Source organism: Megascapheus bottae, chromosome 16, assembly GCF_031878675.1.
Source record: "Megascapheus bottae isolate mThoBot1 chromosome 16, mThoBot2.hap1, whole genome shotgun sequence".
NCBI lineage: Eukaryota > Metazoa > Chordata > Mammalia > Rodentia > Geomyidae > Megascapheus > Megascapheus bottae.
The window spans coordinates 13,211,147-13,231,674 of record NC_143524.1 but is presented as its reverse complement, the minus strand read 5'-3'; the positions used below and the strand labels follow the sequence as shown (position 1 = coordinate 13,231,674).

General features: G+C 50.6%; 1 protein-coding gene across 3 annotated transcripts in view; it reads left to right on the top strand.

The window, feature by feature from the left end:
• The window catches only part of Creb3l1 (cAMP responsive element binding protein 3 like 1), a 35,439-nt gene that overhangs the window by 9,706 nt on the left and 5,205 nt on the right, over positions 1–20,528 (top strand). For 2 of the 3 annotated variants that reach the window (XM_090348905.1, XM_090348907.1), the window contains 7 exons: positions 12,026–12,254; positions 14,353–14,555; positions 15,700–15,778; positions 17,151–17,308; positions 17,921–18,070; positions 18,215–18,273; positions 18,433–18,501. In XM_090348905.1, the coding sequence (XP_090205031.1) occupies positions 12,026–12,254; positions 14,353–14,555; positions 15,700–15,778; positions 17,151–17,308; positions 17,921–18,070; positions 18,215–18,273; positions 18,433–18,501 (947 nt within the window). The remainder of the gene's footprint in view (positions 1–12,025; positions 12,255–14,352; positions 14,556–15,699; positions 15,779–17,150; positions 17,309–17,920; positions 18,071–18,214; positions 18,274–18,432; positions 18,502–20,528) is intronic. The other variant, XM_090348906.1, reaches the window with a different exon arrangement.

The window sequence follows — 20,528 nt, the reverse complement described above, 5'->3', positions numbered from 1 at the left end:
CTGTGAAGACCTACAAGGGGCTCAAGGATAAAAATTCCTCTCAGAGTTGAGTGCATAGTGTTCAGGATTAACCACTGACCCAGCAGTCCACAGGAGCTGGGCGAGTACAGGAAACCATGGACTCTGAAGAAATAAGGGACAAAGGCAGTACAGGCACAGGGCATACACAAAGGCCCTGTGGTGGCCTTGCTCCAGGCTGGTTTAAGAAGCTGGGAGTGAGTGGGACAACAGGCCTGAAGGAAAGGAAAGATGAGGAGGGTCCCTCCAGCTGTAATAGTAAATTAGAATCTATTACCATAAGCCTTGAATACATACCACGCTGGCAAGGTGGAAGCTGGGAATTTGTTCCGTAGGTAATGGAGAGACAATATTAGTTTTGGTGGTGGTGTTTAGTGGTGATTAGAAATGGTGGTATTGGTATTGGCCTAGTGGTAGAGTGCTTGCCTAGCATGCAGAGAGCTGTGGGCAGCCTGACACCCAGGTGGCTCTGACTTGGGTCAGGAGCACCAATTCCCTTTGTCCTTTTCATCCTAGTATCGAGGGGGGTCCTTCTTCAGGGTTCGAATCTCTCCTGAACCATGACTCCAGGCCCTAACATAGCTCCTCACCCCCAATAATTGCTCAGGACCCCTTACTCTGAGGCAGAGATTTCTCTCTTAACCCTGAAAGCCTGTTCTTGATTCAAACCCAGCTCTCCCATCTTACTGCAGGCACACAATGCCCAGAGACCCCCTCACAGCAGAGAGGAAGCCCAGCTTGTCCTGTGCAGCTCCAGAGCTGTCACCCTTTCTCTCCAGGGCTGCAAATCAATTCCACATTGGGGATCTGGCATGTTCTGTCACGTTGGAACTCTCTCCTCTCTCTCTGTTAACTCGGCTCCCTATCACCCTCCGCCCCGCAATGTCAGCCCATGGATTCTACAGACAGAAGCATTCCTGCCCTTGACGACCCCTTCAGATGCCAGAGGGGGCTGGGCTGTAGCAAAGGGACCGGCGGGACAGTGGACACCAGGCTTTCCCTGGAGAGATGAGAAAGTAAGGGCAGAGGGGAGGGGCCAAGGCCCAGCCTGAGCCAGCAGATGCAGGGTGAGGGGGTTGGGGGTGGCGAGGGAAGCTGCGAGGTAGCTCCCAGCTCAGCACATTCCTGGGACATCTGGCCGGGCTGGAAGGGCCCCAGCTGGCCCACAAGCTTCTTCACTCTGTGATGTCAGTCAGGCCTCACTCCCTGCCTGCTCTCAGAGCCCCACTGGCCTGGGGTTCACCTAGGGGCTCATTCTCAGTGAGGTCCTGGGACAATGGGGAATTCACTACCCCAGAGGTGACCAGGGGAGGGGGGGGGAGGACAGGACAACATGGAAGTCCAGAGACTTGACCCTCTGACTCAAGAAAATTTTTCTTTGGGCTCATGCCAGCCCTCCTTTCCCTTCTTCTGGGAAGGGAGATGGAGACAAATGAACAACTGAGGAAGGGGCTACTTACCTTGGCTATGTCATCCTGGGCAAATCTACTCCCTCCCTGAACTTCAAGTAGCTGTGGTCATAAGAATACAACAGACCTTGAGCCAAGAGACTTTCCTTTTTGTACTGTATGTTGCTTAAAGCACTTAACATGTGTTCTCACACTTAACCCTCCTAGCAATCCGGTGGGATAAAAATCCAAGTACCCTCATTTAGCTGAGACTGAGGCTGAGAGGTTAAATCACTGGCCCAGGCTTACCACACATAGCAGAGCCAGGTTAGAAGCAAGCATGACTGCCACCTCTGAATTACAAATTGGCCTTTGCAATTAGTGAGGTAAAACCAATGGTGCTGTCAAATTGGAATCCTCCATTGTTTTGGCCATCAGTGTGGCTCTCCAAGAAGGATGAGCATTAGTCACACACTGGGTGGGGGAAGGAGGCAGGAGTCTTTGGAGGTCCAGTCCCCCAGAAGACCCAGAGAAGTCCAGCCCCCAGGGACTCAAGTCATCGCCCGATCCCCAGCTGAGCCCAGGGGCCACACACCTTCCCTGAAGGAAGGGAGTAAATAAGGAGAAAGAATACTACTTCTTCCAAAAATAAAACCTGAGGACAACTCAGACAGGCTGTAACCATAAGGAAGCCAGAGGCCGAATGCTGAATGTGCCGAGGAGAGGGAATTCTGGCGAGAGCTAGGCAGAAGGTTCCAGCCAAGGAAGTTCTTCCAGCTGGCCAGGGCAATGGGAGCAGCTCAGGCTGGTTGGCCAAGGGACCCTGTTTATACCCTGAGGCCTAGCCGCTGCCTAGGAGCCGCTCCTCCAGCACTGAGTGAGCTCCGTGCTTCCTAGGGAACCGGTTCCACTGGGGCTGAAGAGCAAAAAGAACTGGAGGAATGGGTACATGCAGCCCAAGGGAGGAGTCCAGCAATAGAAACTGGCATCGGATGGACTGGGAGTGTGGCCTAGTGGTAGAGTGCTTGCCTAGCATGCACGAAGCCCTGGGTTCGATTCCTTGGTACCACATACACAGAAAAAAGCCAGAAGTGGTGTTGTGGCACAAGTGGCGGAGTGTTAACCTTGAGAAAGCCCAAGGACAGTGCTCACGCCCTGAGCTCAAGCCCAGGACTGGCAAAAAAAAAAGAAAGAAAGAAACTGGCATTGGAGCAGGCTGGCATCAGTGCAGAATTCAGGACTGTCAATCCCAGTGGTTCTTCTGTGGAAAGGGTTCCATCCATTGTGAGCTCACTGATTCTTCCTTCCTTCTTCCCTTCCCTCCCTTCTGTCTGTTCTTCCCTCCATCATCTATCCATCCATCCAGTGGGCAAACAGCTGAGACCTCCCTAGCATGCTAGATAGGTTAAGAACTAGACACGTTGCCGGATAGAGGCAATACAAGGGGCTCGTTTCAAACTACCCTAAGAAACTTGGACTCTTCTATGGGCAGTTAGGAATCCGATACATATTAAAGCAGGGGAATGACAGAGCTTAGGAGTTTTAGAAGATCCTTCTAAATACAACTCTGGAGAAAGAATAGGCCTGAGGATGTGGATCTACCTCTGTAAATGAGGTAGAAACACCATGAGTCAGAAAATCTTCAGAACAGAAGTGTCAATCTGCAGAGCTGGGCACATAGTAAGTGCTTAGTAAATGTATGAATGTATGAGTGATGGATAAATGAGATGTGACTATTTGTCCTTATTCTCCAGAGGTCCAAGTGCCAGCCCTGGCACCTGGTTTCCAGTGTCCTGAGATGTCCCGCAGGGATCCGCAAATGGACCAATGTCTCCAACAGCCAGACCCTGGGCTGCCGTGTCCTTGATGGTGCCAGTCATAGCTAATCCCAGCCTTGGGCGGTGGCCCTCCCTTCCATTGCTTCCTTCTGCCCAGACGGTGCCTGGCAAGGACCCCAGGGTTGGGCCGTTGGGCCATAGCACAGGGGCCGCCTGCTCACAAGATGCCAGGGGTTGGCTTGGAGCCTGAGAGACTTGTAGCCTGGCCAGGGTAGGGTGACTAGTGTCAGGAGGGGAAACTGGAGGGCTGGACTTCCAGGGCTCAGGGCTGCAGAGAAAACACACCCAGCATGGACCCTGCTCTGCATAGATGGGACCTTCAAGGCGGGGTGTATGTGTGTGCACATGCGCGCCCTCCTTTTCTTTTCTCCAGCACATATTCACACACACACACACACACACACACACACACACACACACACGCACACACACGCACACCTCATTTCCCATAATGACTCTTCCTCCAATGCCAGCTGTCACTGTCCCAGCCCAGGCAAGCCTGGGGCGCCCACATCTCCTTTGCTGGAGTTCACATGATTCAGTCCTCTCAGGCCCAAGGCTAGATGCAGCCAGTTCTGTCATCCTGTGAGACACTGAATACATTTGTGTGAAACTGTGGCTGTGACTGTGGGGTAAGCTTAACATCCGGGGTGGCTGCACACATGTGTGAACATAGATGTTTTCTGTTTCATTTTTGGCTTTGCAGTGCTCTGATAGAACCCAGGGCTTCTCACATACTCAATGGGTATCTTATCCTTAAGCCGCAAGCGTGTATAGTTGAGTTGGTGTCTGTCCTTCTTGGATTTGTGTTCACACCTTGCAGTGTCCTCTCGTATGAGCTTGTGAGGATGTGTATGTATGACAGTGTCTGTGTAAGACACTGTGTGTGTATGGGTTATGTTACTGAAAAGAGAATTTCTTTTTTTATTTATATTTTATTGTAATTAATAGAAGGGTTATATTCACCAGTAGAAGGTGCATTAATTCACATACGTTGATACCTTTTCTCATGTCTTGGTCCCCATTTCCCTCCCCCCCCACCCCTCATCTTGTTTTCCCCCCTTCCCTATCCAATTTCAAATAACCAAATACAAATATATCCAATATATCAGATAACAAAGTGAGATACTGTAACAATATGAGATAACCAAGGGACAGCAAAAGAGATGAGAGATAACATAGTACATTGAGGACAACAATCACTCATTATATGGCTTTTGTTTCTATATCCTAGAGGTCCTGAAAAGAGAATTTCTATGCAGAAAATACTCCCAGCCCAGTTCTGTGTAGTACATGACCACAAGAGAACATGTATACATACACACAAGCATTTCTGCTTACCTGGACTCAGGTCACATGGTTAATAGTTCTTGTGGGGGGAAAATAGGACCCCTCAGCTGCCACCTTCTCTGGGCCTGAAAGAAGTAGAATGAGAGTGAGGCTAAAGATTGAAATATCACTCTTCTCCCTCCCCTCCCTCCCCAAGTCCCTCACCATGCCTTGATGGGATGGATGGCTGACTTACTGCCTTCCAGGCCAAAGAGGCCAAAAAGCCATTTTCTACTTTCAGTGGACTCTACCCTGCCCTGTCGCCCTGCATCACGGGGAACACACTTGTGACCTATGAGGACTCTGGGGTCCAGAGAGGGCCAGCAACTGCACATGCAGAGCTTGAACTGGGGCCTGAGTCTGAATCCAGTAACTTTCTGGAGAAAGGCTGCCTGAGTCCAGCTCTAGGAAGACAAATACTGTATGTCTCAGGACAATCTTCCCTCAAATATCTAGAACGTGCGTCTACTAACAACTGGTACCTCCTTCCCCCTCCCTGATTTACTGTGACCACACACACACACACACACACACACACACACACACACACACACACACACACACAAAGCTGTGACTCACACTGGTGGTCCTTCAGCCTGACATGGGCAATTTGCTAGTGACCCTGAGGCAAGTAACCATCCAGGAATGTGTAGGTCACTGTGTTTGGGGGGGTGGTGGTGTCTGAGGCCTCTGCCTGCCCAGGGGAAGCAAGAAGAATATGTGGGAGGGCTTTCCTGATCTCAAGTTCCCTCTCTTGGAAGGAATGTTACTGCAGGGATTCCCACTACCCCTCAACCCACAGCTCAGCCTGGACTCACTCCTGTCTCCTTCCGCCTCTCCCCAGCGCACAATAAACCAGCCTGAGCCAGGGGAGCACAGGAGCCAGGGATGAAGTGCAGATGTGGAGCAACTAGAGTCCTGAAGAAAGGGCCCTGCCTCCAGGACTCCCCCCCACCCCGTTTAACCCTAGTTTAGCCCTATATATGAATAGTTACATTTCCCAGTTTGGCCCTATTTATGAAGATTATAGTGGAGGGAACACTGAGAAGGGGCAGATTTGGCCCTATTTGTGCCCCCAACAAGCTCCCCTCTTTCCTACCAAGAACAGAGACCACCCTGTCCACTAGTGAGCCCCTGAGGTAAGACTACTCGAGGTAGAGAGCAAGAATCTGAGCTGGAAGAGCAGCAAGGAGGCTTGAAGCCTGGGGACTGGAGGACAGGGGCCCAGAGAATGGAGTCTGGAGTCTAGGGAGTGGAGGATGGAGAGCTGAAAGACTGAGATCTGGAGGTTGGACCTGGAATGGGAGGGGTGGCTAGAGGCGGGAAGATTAGGAGGGTGGAGGGGGGTGGCTGGAGGCTGGAGGACTGGATCTAGAGGGTAGGGCTGGAGGGGGGAGGGGTGGCTGACGGGGGAGGGGGGTGGCAGCCCGGCCTTCCAGCCAGGGACGGGGGGTGGGGAGTGACAGAGGGAGCAGAAGACCCTCCTTCCTCACGGGCTCCTGGGGGGCGGAGCCGGGCTATTGAGAAGGTTCACAGGACACCAAAGGACTGCCATTCCAGCCTCTGCCCCAGACGTGGAGGGCAACCGGCATGACGCTTCCCCCTCCCGCCCCCACGCACGCTTGGCCCCACGGGCCGCGACCCGGACCCCTGCAGCCCGCGGGCTCCAGCGACACCCACCCCGCTCCACCGCGGGCGTGGCTCGCGGCCTTCTCCCATTGGCCAGGAACTCCACGGGCTTCACCAATGAGCAGGCGGGATACCGGAGGGGGCGGGTCAGAGGGCCCGGTTAACCCTTGGAGCGCTGGGCGGTGCGGCGTGGGGCGGACGCCGCCCAGATGCGGAGCTGAATGTCAAAGGCGAGCATCTGAGCCCGGGAGGCGGTGCTACGGGGAGAAGGGTACGCGAGTCTGCAAGCCCGAGAGCGCAGCGGAGCCGGCGCCGACGGGGAGCTTACACTGGCACGACTGTAGGAAAAACTCTTTAATGAGAAGAGAAGCAAATCCGAACGTTTCCTTCTCGGGCTTCCCACCCCATGCCTGGAAAGACACCCTGTGGGACGCGCACCCCCGGTGGAACCCCATCCATCCACCTCGATGGGTTGGCGCGCGACCTCGGCCTCCTGGCCGCAGACGACTTTTCCCCAGCCTTCCCGCCCCGCCCTTCCAAAAAGTGTGTTAGTTTAGGACGAGGAACAAGAGGCCTGGCTGAAGCTGGGGAGGTCTGAAGGTTCTAGAGTGGGCTTTCCAGGGATGGGGAGCGCACCCCAGGGCAGCCCCAGAGCCGCCGAGAACCTCTCCACGTTGCCAGGTCGCCGTGTGACCTAAAGGTAGATGGCTTTTCCCTCTCTGGACCTCACTGTTCTCACCAACAAATCGTGGATCATGAGCCTTCTCGGGTCCCTCCGGCCATGAGAACCGGGTACCAGAAGGAAGTAGGCTAAGGATTCGAGTCCTGTGCTGGAAGAGATGACCCTTGGTGTAATGGAACCGGGTTCACCATCCACCCAGCACCCAAGGATGAGCAGAGAACATCTGAGTGCCCTCCGCCCCCACCCCATCGCCCCTTGGCCGCCCTCCCCTTACACTTGGCTCCGGCTGTGCTGGAAGCTTCGTCCTGCTGGGCTTTGGCTGCTAACTTCTAGCAGGTGGGGTGGGGGACCGCTCCCCAAAAGCAGCCAACTGGGCTCCCTCCGCGGGCCCCTGTGTGGGCGGAGCAGCCGGGAGGGGCGGAGGCGGGGGATAACCTCGGAGAAGTACCTGGTTCATCGTCCTGGAGCCAATGACCCCAGCCCAGACTGGAGGAAGTGTCTCTCCTCTCCCAGGCCCCCGGGGAAGGGGCTTGGCAACCGCTTATCATCGCCTGTGCAGCAGCTGCTGGAGAAATACCTTAGCGGCTGACTCACAGCCCTCCTGCTCCTCGAGACCCCCTCCCACCGGGCCCACGGCAGCCTTAGAAGCGTCCGTGGGGGAGTATTGGGAGAGAGCGCCCCCCCGCTGCACAGGCGCGGCTCTGCAGAGGGCGTGGCCAGCTCGGCCCTGGCCGCTGAGCTGGATGGATGGATGGATGGATGGATGGAGAAGGGGTTATCCAATAAAGCACTTCTTTCTGGGACTTGCAGTTGTCCCTATAGATTTGTTCAGCTGAAGCCTCTGGTCTCCTGATGCTGTCCCACCTCAGGCACAGGTATACTGGTGGTATTGTTCTCTATGGTGCAAGGCCCTATCCCTGCACCCCTATTTAATGAATGCCTAAGCAGGTGAACAACACAAACCTGCTTCAAGGAGTAAACAGTCTAGCAGGAAACAGGCAATTCAAGCAGAAAAAGCTGTGTTGTTGTTGGAGAAGGGGTGGTCAGTGGGAGATTGGGGACACCTCCCATCTGTTTGCCTCCCTGGGGTTGGTTCATGTTCCCTGTCAAATACGTGGCCTTAAACACTGGGTAATTACAGGAAGTGGTACTGGTGCTTTGGAAGGTGGCAAAACATAACGATGACAACCAAACTATTGATAACTGATGACACGGTCCTGTAATCCAAACTACTCAGGAGGCTGAGGTCTGAGGATTGTGATGAGAAGCCAGAAGCCAGAATTGAAGCTGCGGCTTCAATGGTACATTGCTAGCATTGGGGGGGGGGGGAAGCTAAGGGACAGCCTAAGCTCAGGCTGACATCCCCCTCCACACACACACACACACACAAAAGTTGAATGATTGCTTTTTGGCAGACCTGAAGTGGAAAAGTTTCTCAGGATGATCCTCCCATCATGCTTTGCTTAGAGCAGAAAACCAAGCCACCTCTCATCTGTTGGTTTAAACTCAGGCGCAGAGCTCGAGCCCAGAGTGTGGGCATGGCTGCAGTTTTCACAATGAAAATAACAACCATTGAGCACTCACTTTCCACCAGGTGCTCTGTAGAACTTTACTCATTTTATCCACGCAATCTTGTAACTAGTAAGCATCTGACAAACACTGGGTCCTCATGACAACCCTATGGGATAAGAACTATTATTTCTTTCCCTTAAAGTACAGAGAACTTAAGAAACAGCACTGCCAGGCAGCAGTGGCTCACACCTGTAATCCTAGCTACTCAGGAGGCTGAGATCTGAGGACTGTGGCTCAAAGCCAGCTGGGGCACAAAGGTCTGTGAGACTTTTATCTCCAGTTCACCACCGGAAAACCAGAAGTGGCACTGTGGCTTAAGTGGTGGAGCACAAGCCTTGAGCTGAATTGCTCAGGGAGAGTACCCAGGCCCAGAGTTTGAGCGCATGACTGGAAAAGGAAGGAAGGAAGGAAGGAAGGACGGACGGACAGAGTGACACAGTGACTGTTCCACAAAGATGGGTTCCAGTGGCTCTAGATCTTATTCATAGACAGATAGCTTCTCTGCTCATCTATGCTAAATTGAGACTATTTCCTGTAGTCAGGGATACACACACACACACACACACACACACACACACGGAGTGACTTTAGACCAATCTCAGGATGCCAGCTCTGACCCATACACTCAGTGGAACTTGCCACCCCTTCCCCTGTTGCCTCTTCCAACTATGCAGTTATTCATAAAGTTCTAAGATTGCCTTACACATTTGTAATTCCTTTGGGAGAGAAAATATAGCATAGGAGCATCTACTATATATCAGCCCCTGGAATGCTTTGTTAATGATAAAATGTAACAGTTGTTCTGTAACAACTATATACAAGGAGTATTGTAAACCTTCATAATGGGGTGCAGAGGTGTTGTTATACTAAGATTTTGAACTCAGGGCCTTGCACTTGCCTAGGCTTGCTGACTTAGCTGGAATTACTCAGAAGGATGCAATCTGAGGATCATGATTCAAGGCCAGCCAAGGCAAGAAAGTCTGTCAAACTCTTATCTCCAACTAAATACACACACACACACACACACACACACACACACACACACACACACACACACAAAGAGACAGTGCCTAAACCCTAAGTACAAACCCCAGGACTGTCACCAAAAACAAACAAACAAACAAACAAATCACTAGGTATTCAACTTCACAATATGCAAGACACTCTTATGCTTTACTCTATTTTGCTCTGTTTTCTTTTCGGGTTTTAGTCGGTGCCAGTCCTGGGGCTTGAACTCAGGACTTGGGCACTGTCCATGAGCTTTGTGTGTGCACTCTACTTGAGCAAGAGCTCCACTTCCTGCTTTTTGGTAATTTACTGGAGATAAAGTCTCACGGACTTTCCTGCCTAGGTTAACTTCAAACCTTGCTTCTCAGATCTCAGCCTCCTGAGTAGCTAGGATTATAGGCGTGAGCTACCAGCATATAAATTTTGTGTTATTTTTCTTGGTCTTTGGCTGTGTCTTTTTCACACATATGGAAGCTGAAGGAATTGGTCTCATGGCAGTTGAGTGGAAAGTGGTCACCAGGAACAATGAGAAGGGGATAAAGAGAAGTGATGGTTCATGGGAGCTGTGGGAGGGAGCGGTCACACGTATAATGATCTACAGCTGTGCAATAAGATAACTGTGCTTGACAACTATTTCAAAATAGCTAGTAGAAAGGATCTGGAAAGCTCCCATCTCAAAGAAATGATGGATGTCTGAGCAGATGGCTGTGTTGATTACCTTGGAGTGGTCATATACTTTGGTCACATGTATTGGAATGTCACACTGTAACCTATAAATATGTCCAAGGGTTATGTGTGAAAGTAAAAATTTTCTAAACAGACTTCTAAAAATTCTGGTCATGACCCACTAAATTGATTTCATAACCCATTAATGAGTCACCACCCGCAGTCTACAGAGCCCTGAGTCATACTGGAAGTATGTAGGCCTGGACTTGAACCTCAGCAGTGGGCTCCAGAGCCTAAGCTCTAGGCATAAAGAATGTCTTTGGCTTGGTGTGGTGGTGTACATTTATAATTCTACAACTCCAAAGGCTGAGATAGAAAGATCACAAGTTCAAGGCCAGCCAGGGCCTTCACAGAGATCCTTTCTCTTAAAAAAAAATTATTAAAAAAATCAAGCTGGACTCCAGTGGCTCACACCTGTAATTCTAGCTATTCAGGAGACTGAGATCTGAGGATCTCAATTCAAAACCAGCCCAGGCAGGAAAGTCTGTGAGAGTCTTTGCTCTAATAAACTATTCAAAAAATCTGGAAGTGGCATTGTGTCTTAAGTGGTAGAGAACTAGCCTTGAGCAAAAGAAGCTTGGGGACAGTGCTCAGTCCCAGAGGTCAAGCCAGGAGTAGCAAAAAAAAAAAAATCAGAATGAAAGTAATTAATGTCAGGCTGGAAGTTTAGCCTAGTGGTAGAGTGCTTGCCTAGCATGCACAGAGACCCAGGTTCAATTCCTCTGTACCACATAAATAGAAAAAGCCAGAAGTGGTGCTGTGGCTCAAGTGGCAGAGTGGTAGCTTTGAGGGAAAAGCCCAAGGACAGTGCTCAGGCCCTGAGTTCAAGCCCCAGGACTGACAAAAAAAAGGAAGGTAATTAATGTCATTAATATAACCCTTGGGATATGTGCTTTCAAGTAGGGACAGTTATTCTTAGATGTCATCTCAGCCAAGGCAGGCAGTGAGGAGGGCATGGAGCACAGACTGAAGCAGGATGCAATGTGGCCAGCACTGGGGGTCCTGTCACCCAGGCCTGGGAGTCCTTGCAGAGCTCACTTGAGGTGGCTGCTGGTGAGGACAGAGGTGGTGGCAGAGGTAGCTATGCTAATGGTAAGCATCAAAAGGACCAAAGCTGCCTGGCGGCTCACTCCTGTTATCCTAGCTACTCAGGAGGCTGAGATTTGAGGATCCTGGAATGAAACCAGTCTGAGCAGGAAAGTCTATAAGACTCTTATCTCCATCTAATCAGTAAAAAGCCACAAGTGGAGCTATGGCTCAAGTGCCAACCTTGAGAGGGGGAAAAAAAAAGCTAAAGGACAGAACTGAGTAACTGAGTCCCTGAGTTCAAGCCCTAGTTCTGGCACACAAAAGAGAAAAAAAAAATGACCAGAGCTGATGCTGGTGGGTGATATGTGATGATCATGCAATATTTTTTCTTCTTTAAAAAATATAATTTTAGGCCGGGAGTTTGGCCTAGTGGTAGAGTGCTTGCCTAGCATGCACAAAGACCCGGGTTTGATTCCTCAGTACCACATACATAGAAAAAAGCCAGAAGTGGTGCTGAGGCTCAAGTGGTAGAGCTCTAGCCTCGAAAAAGTCCAAGGACAGTGCTCAGGCCCTGAGCTCAAGCCCAGGACTTGCAAAAAAAAAAATAATATATATATATATAATTTTATTGTTATTACTAAGATGTTGTCCCATTTCCTAAGTCAGGTAATCAGGACAGTTCTCATTGGATAATGTCACCCCTTCCTTCGCTTTCCCCCAGTTGACAATGAGACATTGATTATGGGGGAACAGGCATAGGGAGGTGGCCTCACTGAACCCCTCTTCTCCATTCCTCCCCATCCCAGCACTTTCCAGAGCACCTGGACCACTTTGTGGAAAACATGGAGGACTTCTCAAACGACCTGTTCAGCAGTTTCTTTGATGACCCTGTGCTGGACGAGAAGAGCCCTCTGCTGGACATGGAACTGGATTCCCCCACGCCAGGCATCCAGGCAGAGCACAGCTACTCCCTGAGTGGGGATTCTGCGCCTCAGAGCCCCCTTGTGCCCATTAAGATGGAAGACACCACTCAAGGTAAGTGGAAGGTCCCGGGGCAGAGCGGGTCCAAGAGACAAGAGGGAGCACCTGTAGCCTAGGATTCCCAAGGGGAGCCACCCATAACCCCTAGGGTGGCCCAGCTCTCTACCTTGTGGACCCCTGGGCCACTTCTCAAAAGCAGTTTAAAAGGAAAAAAAAATCCTTCTCAGACCATCAGCAGGGAGCCTCTTAGAAATGCAAGTCATAGGCTGGGAGTTTGGCCTAATGGTAGAGTGCTTGCCTAGCATGCACAAAGACCTGGGTTCAATTCCTTGTTACCATATACCTAGAAAAAAGCTGGAAGTCGTGCTGACTCTCAAGTGGTAGAGTTCTGGCCTTGAGAGAGTCCAAGGACAGTGCTCAGGCCCTGAGCTCAAGGCCTAGGACTGGCAAAAAAAGAAAAAGAAAGAAAGAAAAAAAGAAATGCAAGTCATCAACTGAGGCAGGATTGCAAGTTCCAGGTCAGCCTGGGATACATAGATGTCCTTTTTTTTTTTTGGGGGGGGGGGTCAGTTGTGGGTCTTAAACTCAGGGCCTGGGTGCTGCCCCTGAGCCTCTTTGTGCCCAAGGCTAGCGTTCTACCACTTGAACCACAGCTCCATTTCTGCCTTTTTTTTTTGCATCCTTTATTGGAGATAAGAGCCTCATGGGGAGTTTTCTGCCAGGATTTGCTTCAAACCATGATCCTCAGATCTCAGCCTCCTGAATAGTTAGGATTATAGGCATGCGCCACTGGCTCCCAGCCCTAGTTCTATTTTTAAAGTAATTTGTCTGTGGCTCTTCACAGCTTCCCGAAGGCCAGCAACCTGGCCCTATAATTTGGGAAGATTGTGGGCATTCTGGGGCCCAAGGGCAACCTCTAGCTCTTGGCATGCAGGCTCCCAGTAGGGTGGGGCCTGGCCTCTGAGGTGGGATCAAAGGAGCCACTGACCCCTCTCTCCAACCAGTAAGCCCCAGAATCTCCTCCAGACCTCCCCAGCCTGCTGTCTCAGCCCCCACTCACTGTGGTTTCTCTTTATCTAGGGGTGGAGGGCTATGGGCATCCACAGAAAAGGATGATGCCAGCGGGATCTGTGGCCCTGGAGAGGCCAGAGGACCCACAGAGTCCTCTTGTAGGAGTGGATTTTGCCCTGGGGACTCCTGTATATCACCCCTCCTTCTCCCATCCTCCAAGGCTAAGTTTCTCCTCTCCATCCTTGCTCTCTGCCTTTGCTTAGGCCTCATCCTCTCTTGCCATTTATTTCACTAGCCTCTGGCAACAGGTCTCCCGGCCACTACCTTCTCCTTCACAAACAGAATGATCTATTTGAAGAATTATGAATTTGTATCAATAGATATGAGTGGGGGTGGCTAATGTCTGTAATCTTAGCTACTGGAGAAGCTAAGATCTGAGGATAAGAGTTGGAAGCCAGCCTGGGCAGGAAAGTCCAGGAGACTCTTATCGTCAATAACATGCTAAACAACAACAATAATCCCATTAGTACCTTTGGATGAAGTCACAACTCCAGGCCGGCTCCAGAGGCCATGCCGTCTTGCTGCCTGCTGGCCTCTTTCTCCTTTTCTATGTCTCTAAGGTATAGCCTAAATGGGCCTTCATTGTGCAGTCGTCCCGCCTTACCCCTGGAGTACTGGGATTACAGGCGTGCACTACCACAGCCACTCCCCTGGCCTCTCTCTCTGACTCCATTTTCTACATCCCTGAGTGTTCCCTTTCATGCCTGCGATTCTTGCTAGCACCTAGGACAGTGCTCAGCAGCTGTTTATGGAATGACAATAATATCTCAGCACTAGCTGCCATTTGTTGAACACTCGCTTCTTGTCAGGCATCAGCAACTTGCTTGAGGTCACACAGCCAGTCTGGAGGGGCCATGTCCAGTGTCCTAGCCATTCCCTACGCTGCTAAATGTAGAAGCCATCCTCCCCTCTTCTGCTTCTGCCCAACCTGTCCTTTAACCTCGCCCCATCTCTCCTGTCCACCTCCAGTTGTCCCCTAGCACTTCTCCATAATCCATCCAGACCAGCTGCCAGAGAGCAAGAGGGGGCCTAAGCTATGTGCACAGAGTCCCCTGAGCGTGGGAACTGCCTTTTTCCACAGATATGGAGCATGGTGCTTGGGCACTGGGACACAAACTGGCAATCATGGTGAAACAGGAGCAGAACCCAGAGCTGCCTGTGGACCCTCTGGCCGCCTCCTCAGCCATGGCTGCTGCCTCCTCAGCCATGGCTGCCGCTGCCGCTATAACCACCACCCCGCTGCTGGGCATCAGCCCCTTGTCCAGGCTGCCCATCCCCCACCAGGTGAGCCTAAGACTCTCTTAGGGGCTGAGGGGGGGGGCTCATGGGACTGTACAGCTCTGTGAACAGAGAATAATGCCAACCTCAGGGCTGAGGGTCAAAGGTGCCAGGCTAGGCCTCTGCCTCCCTGCTGGCTGCTCTTTGCCTTCCTACAATGGATGCAAACTGTAGGATCCTCTGAGTGAGCTGGCTTCTCCCTGTATAAGGGAAAGATGGCACCAGGCTGAGCTGGGCATTGTAGGCCCAGTTAGGATCTCAGAGATGGAGCTGCCCTAAGCCACTTCTTTTTCTCAAAGCTTCAGGATTTTAAGAAAAAAAGAAGGAAGAGAGAGAGAGAGAAGAAAAAAAAAACCATGTTACAAAAAACCAGAAGTGGAGTGGTGGCTCAAGTGGTAGAGTACCAGCCTTGGATGTCATATCTGAAGGACAGGTCCCAGGCACACACACACACACACACTCACACACACTCACACATGCACACACAAAGACCTTATCTGGAAAAGAAAAACAAAACTAGAAACAAAAAGATGGGGAGATAAGGTTCAAGCCCTAAGCGAATTTGCCTAGCAAGGGAGAGGCCCCAAATTCTATCCACAGTACTGTCCTCACCCAAAAAGTAAATCCGATGCCATCCATTGCTTAACACCCACTAAGCTAGCTCTTTGCCTCAACTTCTCTGCCTGGATTCTAGATCAAGACTCATTTCAAACCCTTTCTTGTCAGGGACTTTCTTAGAGCCCCCAAACAATCAACTCCTCCTTTTAGCTATTGTTCCCACTCACTGGTCAGCTACTGTGTGCCAGACAGCACCTCAGATCCTCATGGTATCCACATATCAACACTAAAATGACCTTCATCATTAGCCCAAGGTCAGCCCCCACCAGGAGGCCTGGTCTTAGAGGCCACAGGAAACCTGCTCCTCTGAACTTAAACTCTGAACTTTACGACTTGGCCACATTTTCTCCTCATAAATAGAGCTTGGCTTTTCCAAGCATGAGGCCTACCTTTCTTCCCTCTGGGCTGCACCAAGCACCCTCAGGCCCAGTCACCGCCCTGAAAATAGGGCAGAACACCAGCTTCCAGGAGGGAAGTAGACTGGATGGCAGGGAGAGGACCACCAATGGAGCTGGAGTTGTCTCTTTTCCAGGCTCCGGGAGACATGACTCAACTGCCAGTGATCAAAGCAGAGCCCCAGGAGGTGAACCAGTTCCTCAAAGTGACACCAGGTGAGTGTGTCCAGGGCCCTTCCCCCCCCAAAAAAAATCTTAGTTTGGCCTACCAATATTCCCTCAAAGTCGTGACCTGTACCAGACATCTTCCTCACCTATTCTCCATCAATTCTCAGTCCCTCTTCTCTTTCCAGTGCTTCCTTCTTCATCTGTGACCATTACTGTATCCTTATCCTCTCACGCTTCTATGCATTCATTAGCTGAAGCCCACGCAATAGTCATCCATTACCCATTCATTATCCACTGTTCAGCCATCCATCCATCCATCCATCATCTACATACTCATCCATCCATCCATCCATTATCCATCCAAATCATCCAACCAGCCATTCTGCGAATCCACCTATCTAATCATCTATCCATCATCCATCTAGAACCTGCTGGACTACTCTCAGGCACTAAGGACACCGAAAGACAGGGATATCCAGATAAACTGAAGAGTTCCCAGAGTTCCCAGGGTCTTCACAGACAAACCACCAAATTACCAAGTAGCAACCCAGGGATAGTTTTGCGAGTTCCTCTGCAATCAAACGAGAAGGGGACACGAGAGTTATTTGGAATTGTCTAGAAAGGGAAAGGATAAGGGAATCTTTCCAATCCAGATTCTCTCCCAGCATCTGAGCTCCTGGTCCATGGCTGAACCTGGACTCGAGGCACCTCTTCCATACATCTGCAGAGTGGCAATCTTCCTGCCAAGGGCAGGAGGGCATCCCTCCTTCCTGATTTGCTGACAATCCAGCACCTCACCATGGGATCTGGAAACCCTTCGTGGTTATGGCTCCATATTTCAACGTGGACGGATGAGAGCCTACTACTCACTCGCTCAGCCTGAGCCCCATGGGCCTGCTTTAAGACACAAATTGCTGGTGGCTCTTGTCTATAATCTTAGCAGCTCAAGAGACTGAGGATAGTGGTTCAAAAACAGCTCAGACAGACAAAACTATGTGAGACTCTTATCTCCAATTAACCAGGAAAAAAAAAAGCCACAAGTGGTGGTATAGCTGGAGTGATAGTGTGTTAACCTTGAGTGAAAAAGCTGAAGAATAGTACCTAGTCCCTGAGTTCAAGCCCCAATATTGGTACAAAAACAAAAACAAGTTGCCTTCAGTGCTTGCATAGCTGGACTGTAAAACACTAAAACTGGACTATAAAAAACATCTTTGAAGCTAGAGGGAGAAACAGCTTGTGTGCCCCCAAGAAGGACCTCTGCTCTATGCGCTGAGGAATTCTTTGTCTGCCATGTCTGCTCCCCTCCACCCACCTGAGCCCCAGGGCAGTGTAAGGAGCCTAGGGGCAGACTGAACTCACCACCTCACAATGTTAGAGTGGGGACACAATCCTACTCTAATCTGTCCCCTTCTTTTCCCAGAAGACCTGGTACAGATGCCTCCGACGCCTCCCAGCAGCCACGGCAGTGACAGTGATGGCTCCCAGAGTCCCCGCTCTCTGCCCCCTTCCAGCCCTGTCCGGCCCTTGGCCCGCTCCTCCACGGCCATCTCCACCTCCCCTCTCCTCACTGCCCCTCATGTAAGGAGCTGGGGGTGGGCTGATCCTAAACAGGAGCTGTTGAGGAAATCTATTCTAGTGCACTGATTGGGTGGGGAGGGTTAGGGAGCTCTGAGTCTCACACACACACACACACACACACACACACACACACACACACCCCAGAGTTGAGGGAGTTGCCTCCCTGGAAGGTGTGATGACAAGGCCCTAAGAGACAAGGCCTCCAGCGATCTCCAAAGCTTAGACAGTCACACACAGCACTGGGACTAGAACTTGATATTCCTGAGCTTTAGAGGGACGACCCAGGCTGCTTCCAAGGCTTATAGTTGGGGGACAACAAAACACAGGCCCTGAGCCTTGGGGATGGTGTGAAGAAAGGTGCTGTTTAGGGGGCTCTGGACAAGTGAGCTCTGATTATTCCAGGGAACCCTCCCAAAGAATGCCCTAAGTGTGTGTCCCTGTACTTGAGCCCCATATTTTGCACTGTATTCACAGATTTAAGTCCAATACACATGCATATCCTCCCCCCACTCACAGAGGAAGAAACTAAGGCTCAGGGAGTTACAATGCACACATAGTACAGGACACAGCTTAAATCTGAACCCAGGATGGTCTGGTTCCTGCTTCCTACAGAAATTGCAGGGGACATCGGGGCCCCTGCTCCTGACCGAGGAGGAGAAGCGGACCCTGATTGCCGAGGGCTACCCTATCCCCACCAAGCTCCCCCTCACCAAAGCAGAGGAGAAGGCCTTGAAGAGAGTCCGGAGGAAAATCAAGAACAAGGTAAAACCTGAGACATCCCTGCACTATCCTGGGACTTTGGGGGGGGGGGACTTCCTGATGATTTGGGGAAGGCCCTAAAATTGGAGGGGAGCTGAAAGTGGATGTGTGCCCATAGTAACCCCCATTTTGGACCTTCCAATCTAGATCTCTGCCCAGGAAAGCCGGCGTAAGAAGAAAGAGTATGTGGAGTGTCTAGAAAAGAAGTAAGGGTCCTGGAAGGGTTGGGGCCTGGGCCTGTTCCCCCAGTCTTCTCTCATGGGGTACCAGACACAGGGAATAGGGGGTGTAGGAAATAGCATCGTGATTGGTGGGGCCAAGGAGCAGCACTGAACTCAGACCCCACACCTATTTGGTCTCTCTAGGGTGGAGACATTTACATCTGAAAACAATGAACTGTGGAAGAAGGTGGAGACACTGGAGAATGCCAACAGGTGAGTGGCCACACCAGTGTCCCCCTTGTACCCTGGCTCACTGTAGCCTGCCCTCTGGCAGTGTCAATTGACCAAAGAGGCAGGAGGAGCACAAGTTCCAGGACAGCCTGGACCACAGAGTGACCCTGTCCCTGTCTCAAACAAAAACTAAAGGAAGGAAGGAGGAAAGATGAAAAGAGAGGAAAGAATTTTAAATGAGATACTAATACAGTACTTGGCATGCAGCATCAAGTCATAGCTCTAGGTTCTTGCCCCATTCTGAGATTTTTGTGACTTCAAAAAGATTGTGAGACCTCTGGGCTCCAATTTTGTCAGTAGGGGCTCCTAGAATTTGTTCACCGGTTCAATTCTGAAATGATATAGTCAAAGAGCCTAGCGCAGGCCGGCTCACACCTGTAAAATCCTAGCTAATCAGGAGGCTGAGATCTGAGGATCAAGGTTCAAAACCAGCCCAGGGGCCAGAAGTTTGGCCTAGTGGTAGAGTGCTTGCCTAGTATGCACAAAGACCCAGGTTTGATTCCTCGGTCCTCCATGTGGATACATGGAAAAATAGCCAGAAGAGGTGCTGTGGCTCAAGTGGTAGAGCACTAGCCTTGGGACAGTCCAAGGACAGTGCTCAGGCCCCGAGCTCAAGCCCAGAACTGGCAAAAAAAAAAAAAAAATCCAGCCCAGGCACAAAAGGACCTGAGACTCTTATCTTCAGTTAACCTCTAGAAAATGGGAAGTGGGGCTTGACTCAAAGGCAGGGCGGACAGCACCCAGCTGAGTTCAAGCCCCAAAGCCCACCAAAAAAAAAAAAAAAAAAAAAGAGCCTAGCACAATGCTGGAAAGTTTCTCCCCTCTTTCTATTATTATTATTATTTTTTTTTTGCCAGTCCTGGGCTTGAGCTCAGGGCCTGAGCACTGTCCTTGGACTTTCTCAAGGCTAGAGCTCTACCACTTGAGCCTCAGCACCATTTCTGGCTTTTTTTTTTCTATATGTGGTACCAAGGAATCGAACCCGGGTCTTCATGCATGCTAGGCAAGCACTTTAACCACTAGGCCAAACTCCCGGCCCCTCTATTATTTTTTTTTGCCAGTCCTGGGGCTTGAACTCAGGAGCTGGGCACTGTCCTTGGGCTTTCTCAAGGTTAGCACTCTACCACTTGAGCCATAGCACCATTTGCAGCTTTTTCTATGGATGTGGTACCGAGGAATGGAACCCAGGTCTTAAAGCACGCTAGGCAAGCACTCTACTACTAGGCCAAACTGCTGGGCCCTCTCTTCCCTTCTTTAAAAAAAAATTATTATTCCAATTTTTTCCTTATTCTTTTTCGTGGTGGTACTAAAAAGCCTTCCAGGTTTTTAGCCAGGTGCTCTGACACCAGAGCCAGGCTTCCAGCTCCTAGTCTAAATTTTTTTTTTGGTTCCAGCTTCTGGACTTGAACTCAAAGCCTAGGTGCTGTCCCTGAGGTTTGTTTGCTCAAGGCTTGTGCTCTACCTCCTGAGCCACAGCTCTACTTCTAGCTCTTTGGTGGTTAACTGGAGACTTTTCTCCCTGGGCTGGCTTTGAAAAACGAAGATCCTCAGAACTCAGCTTCCTGAGCTAGGATTACAGGCATGAGCCACCTGGACCCCACTCTAAATTCTTAATAGTGCCCAGCCCTGAGATCAGGGTAGGTCTGGGATAATTTTTTTTTTTTGCCAGTCCTGGGCTTAAGCTCAGGGCCTGAGCACTGTCCTTGGATTTTTCTCAAGGCTAGAGCTCTACCACTTGAGCCACAGCATCACTTCCAGCTTTTTCTAAGTATGTGGTACCAAGGAATCGAACCCGGGTCTTCGTGCATGCTAGGCAAGCACTCTACCACTAGGCCAAACTCCTGGCCCCTGGGATAATGTTTTTTTTCTGGGAATAATTACAGTAAGAAAACAGAAGACGGTGTAGCATACATTAAAAATCCACCCCAGACTCTCTTCTTTTCTTTTCTTCTTTTTTTGTCCCATAGCTTCTCAGTGGGATCCAGACACTCCTCTGACTGGTCTGGAAA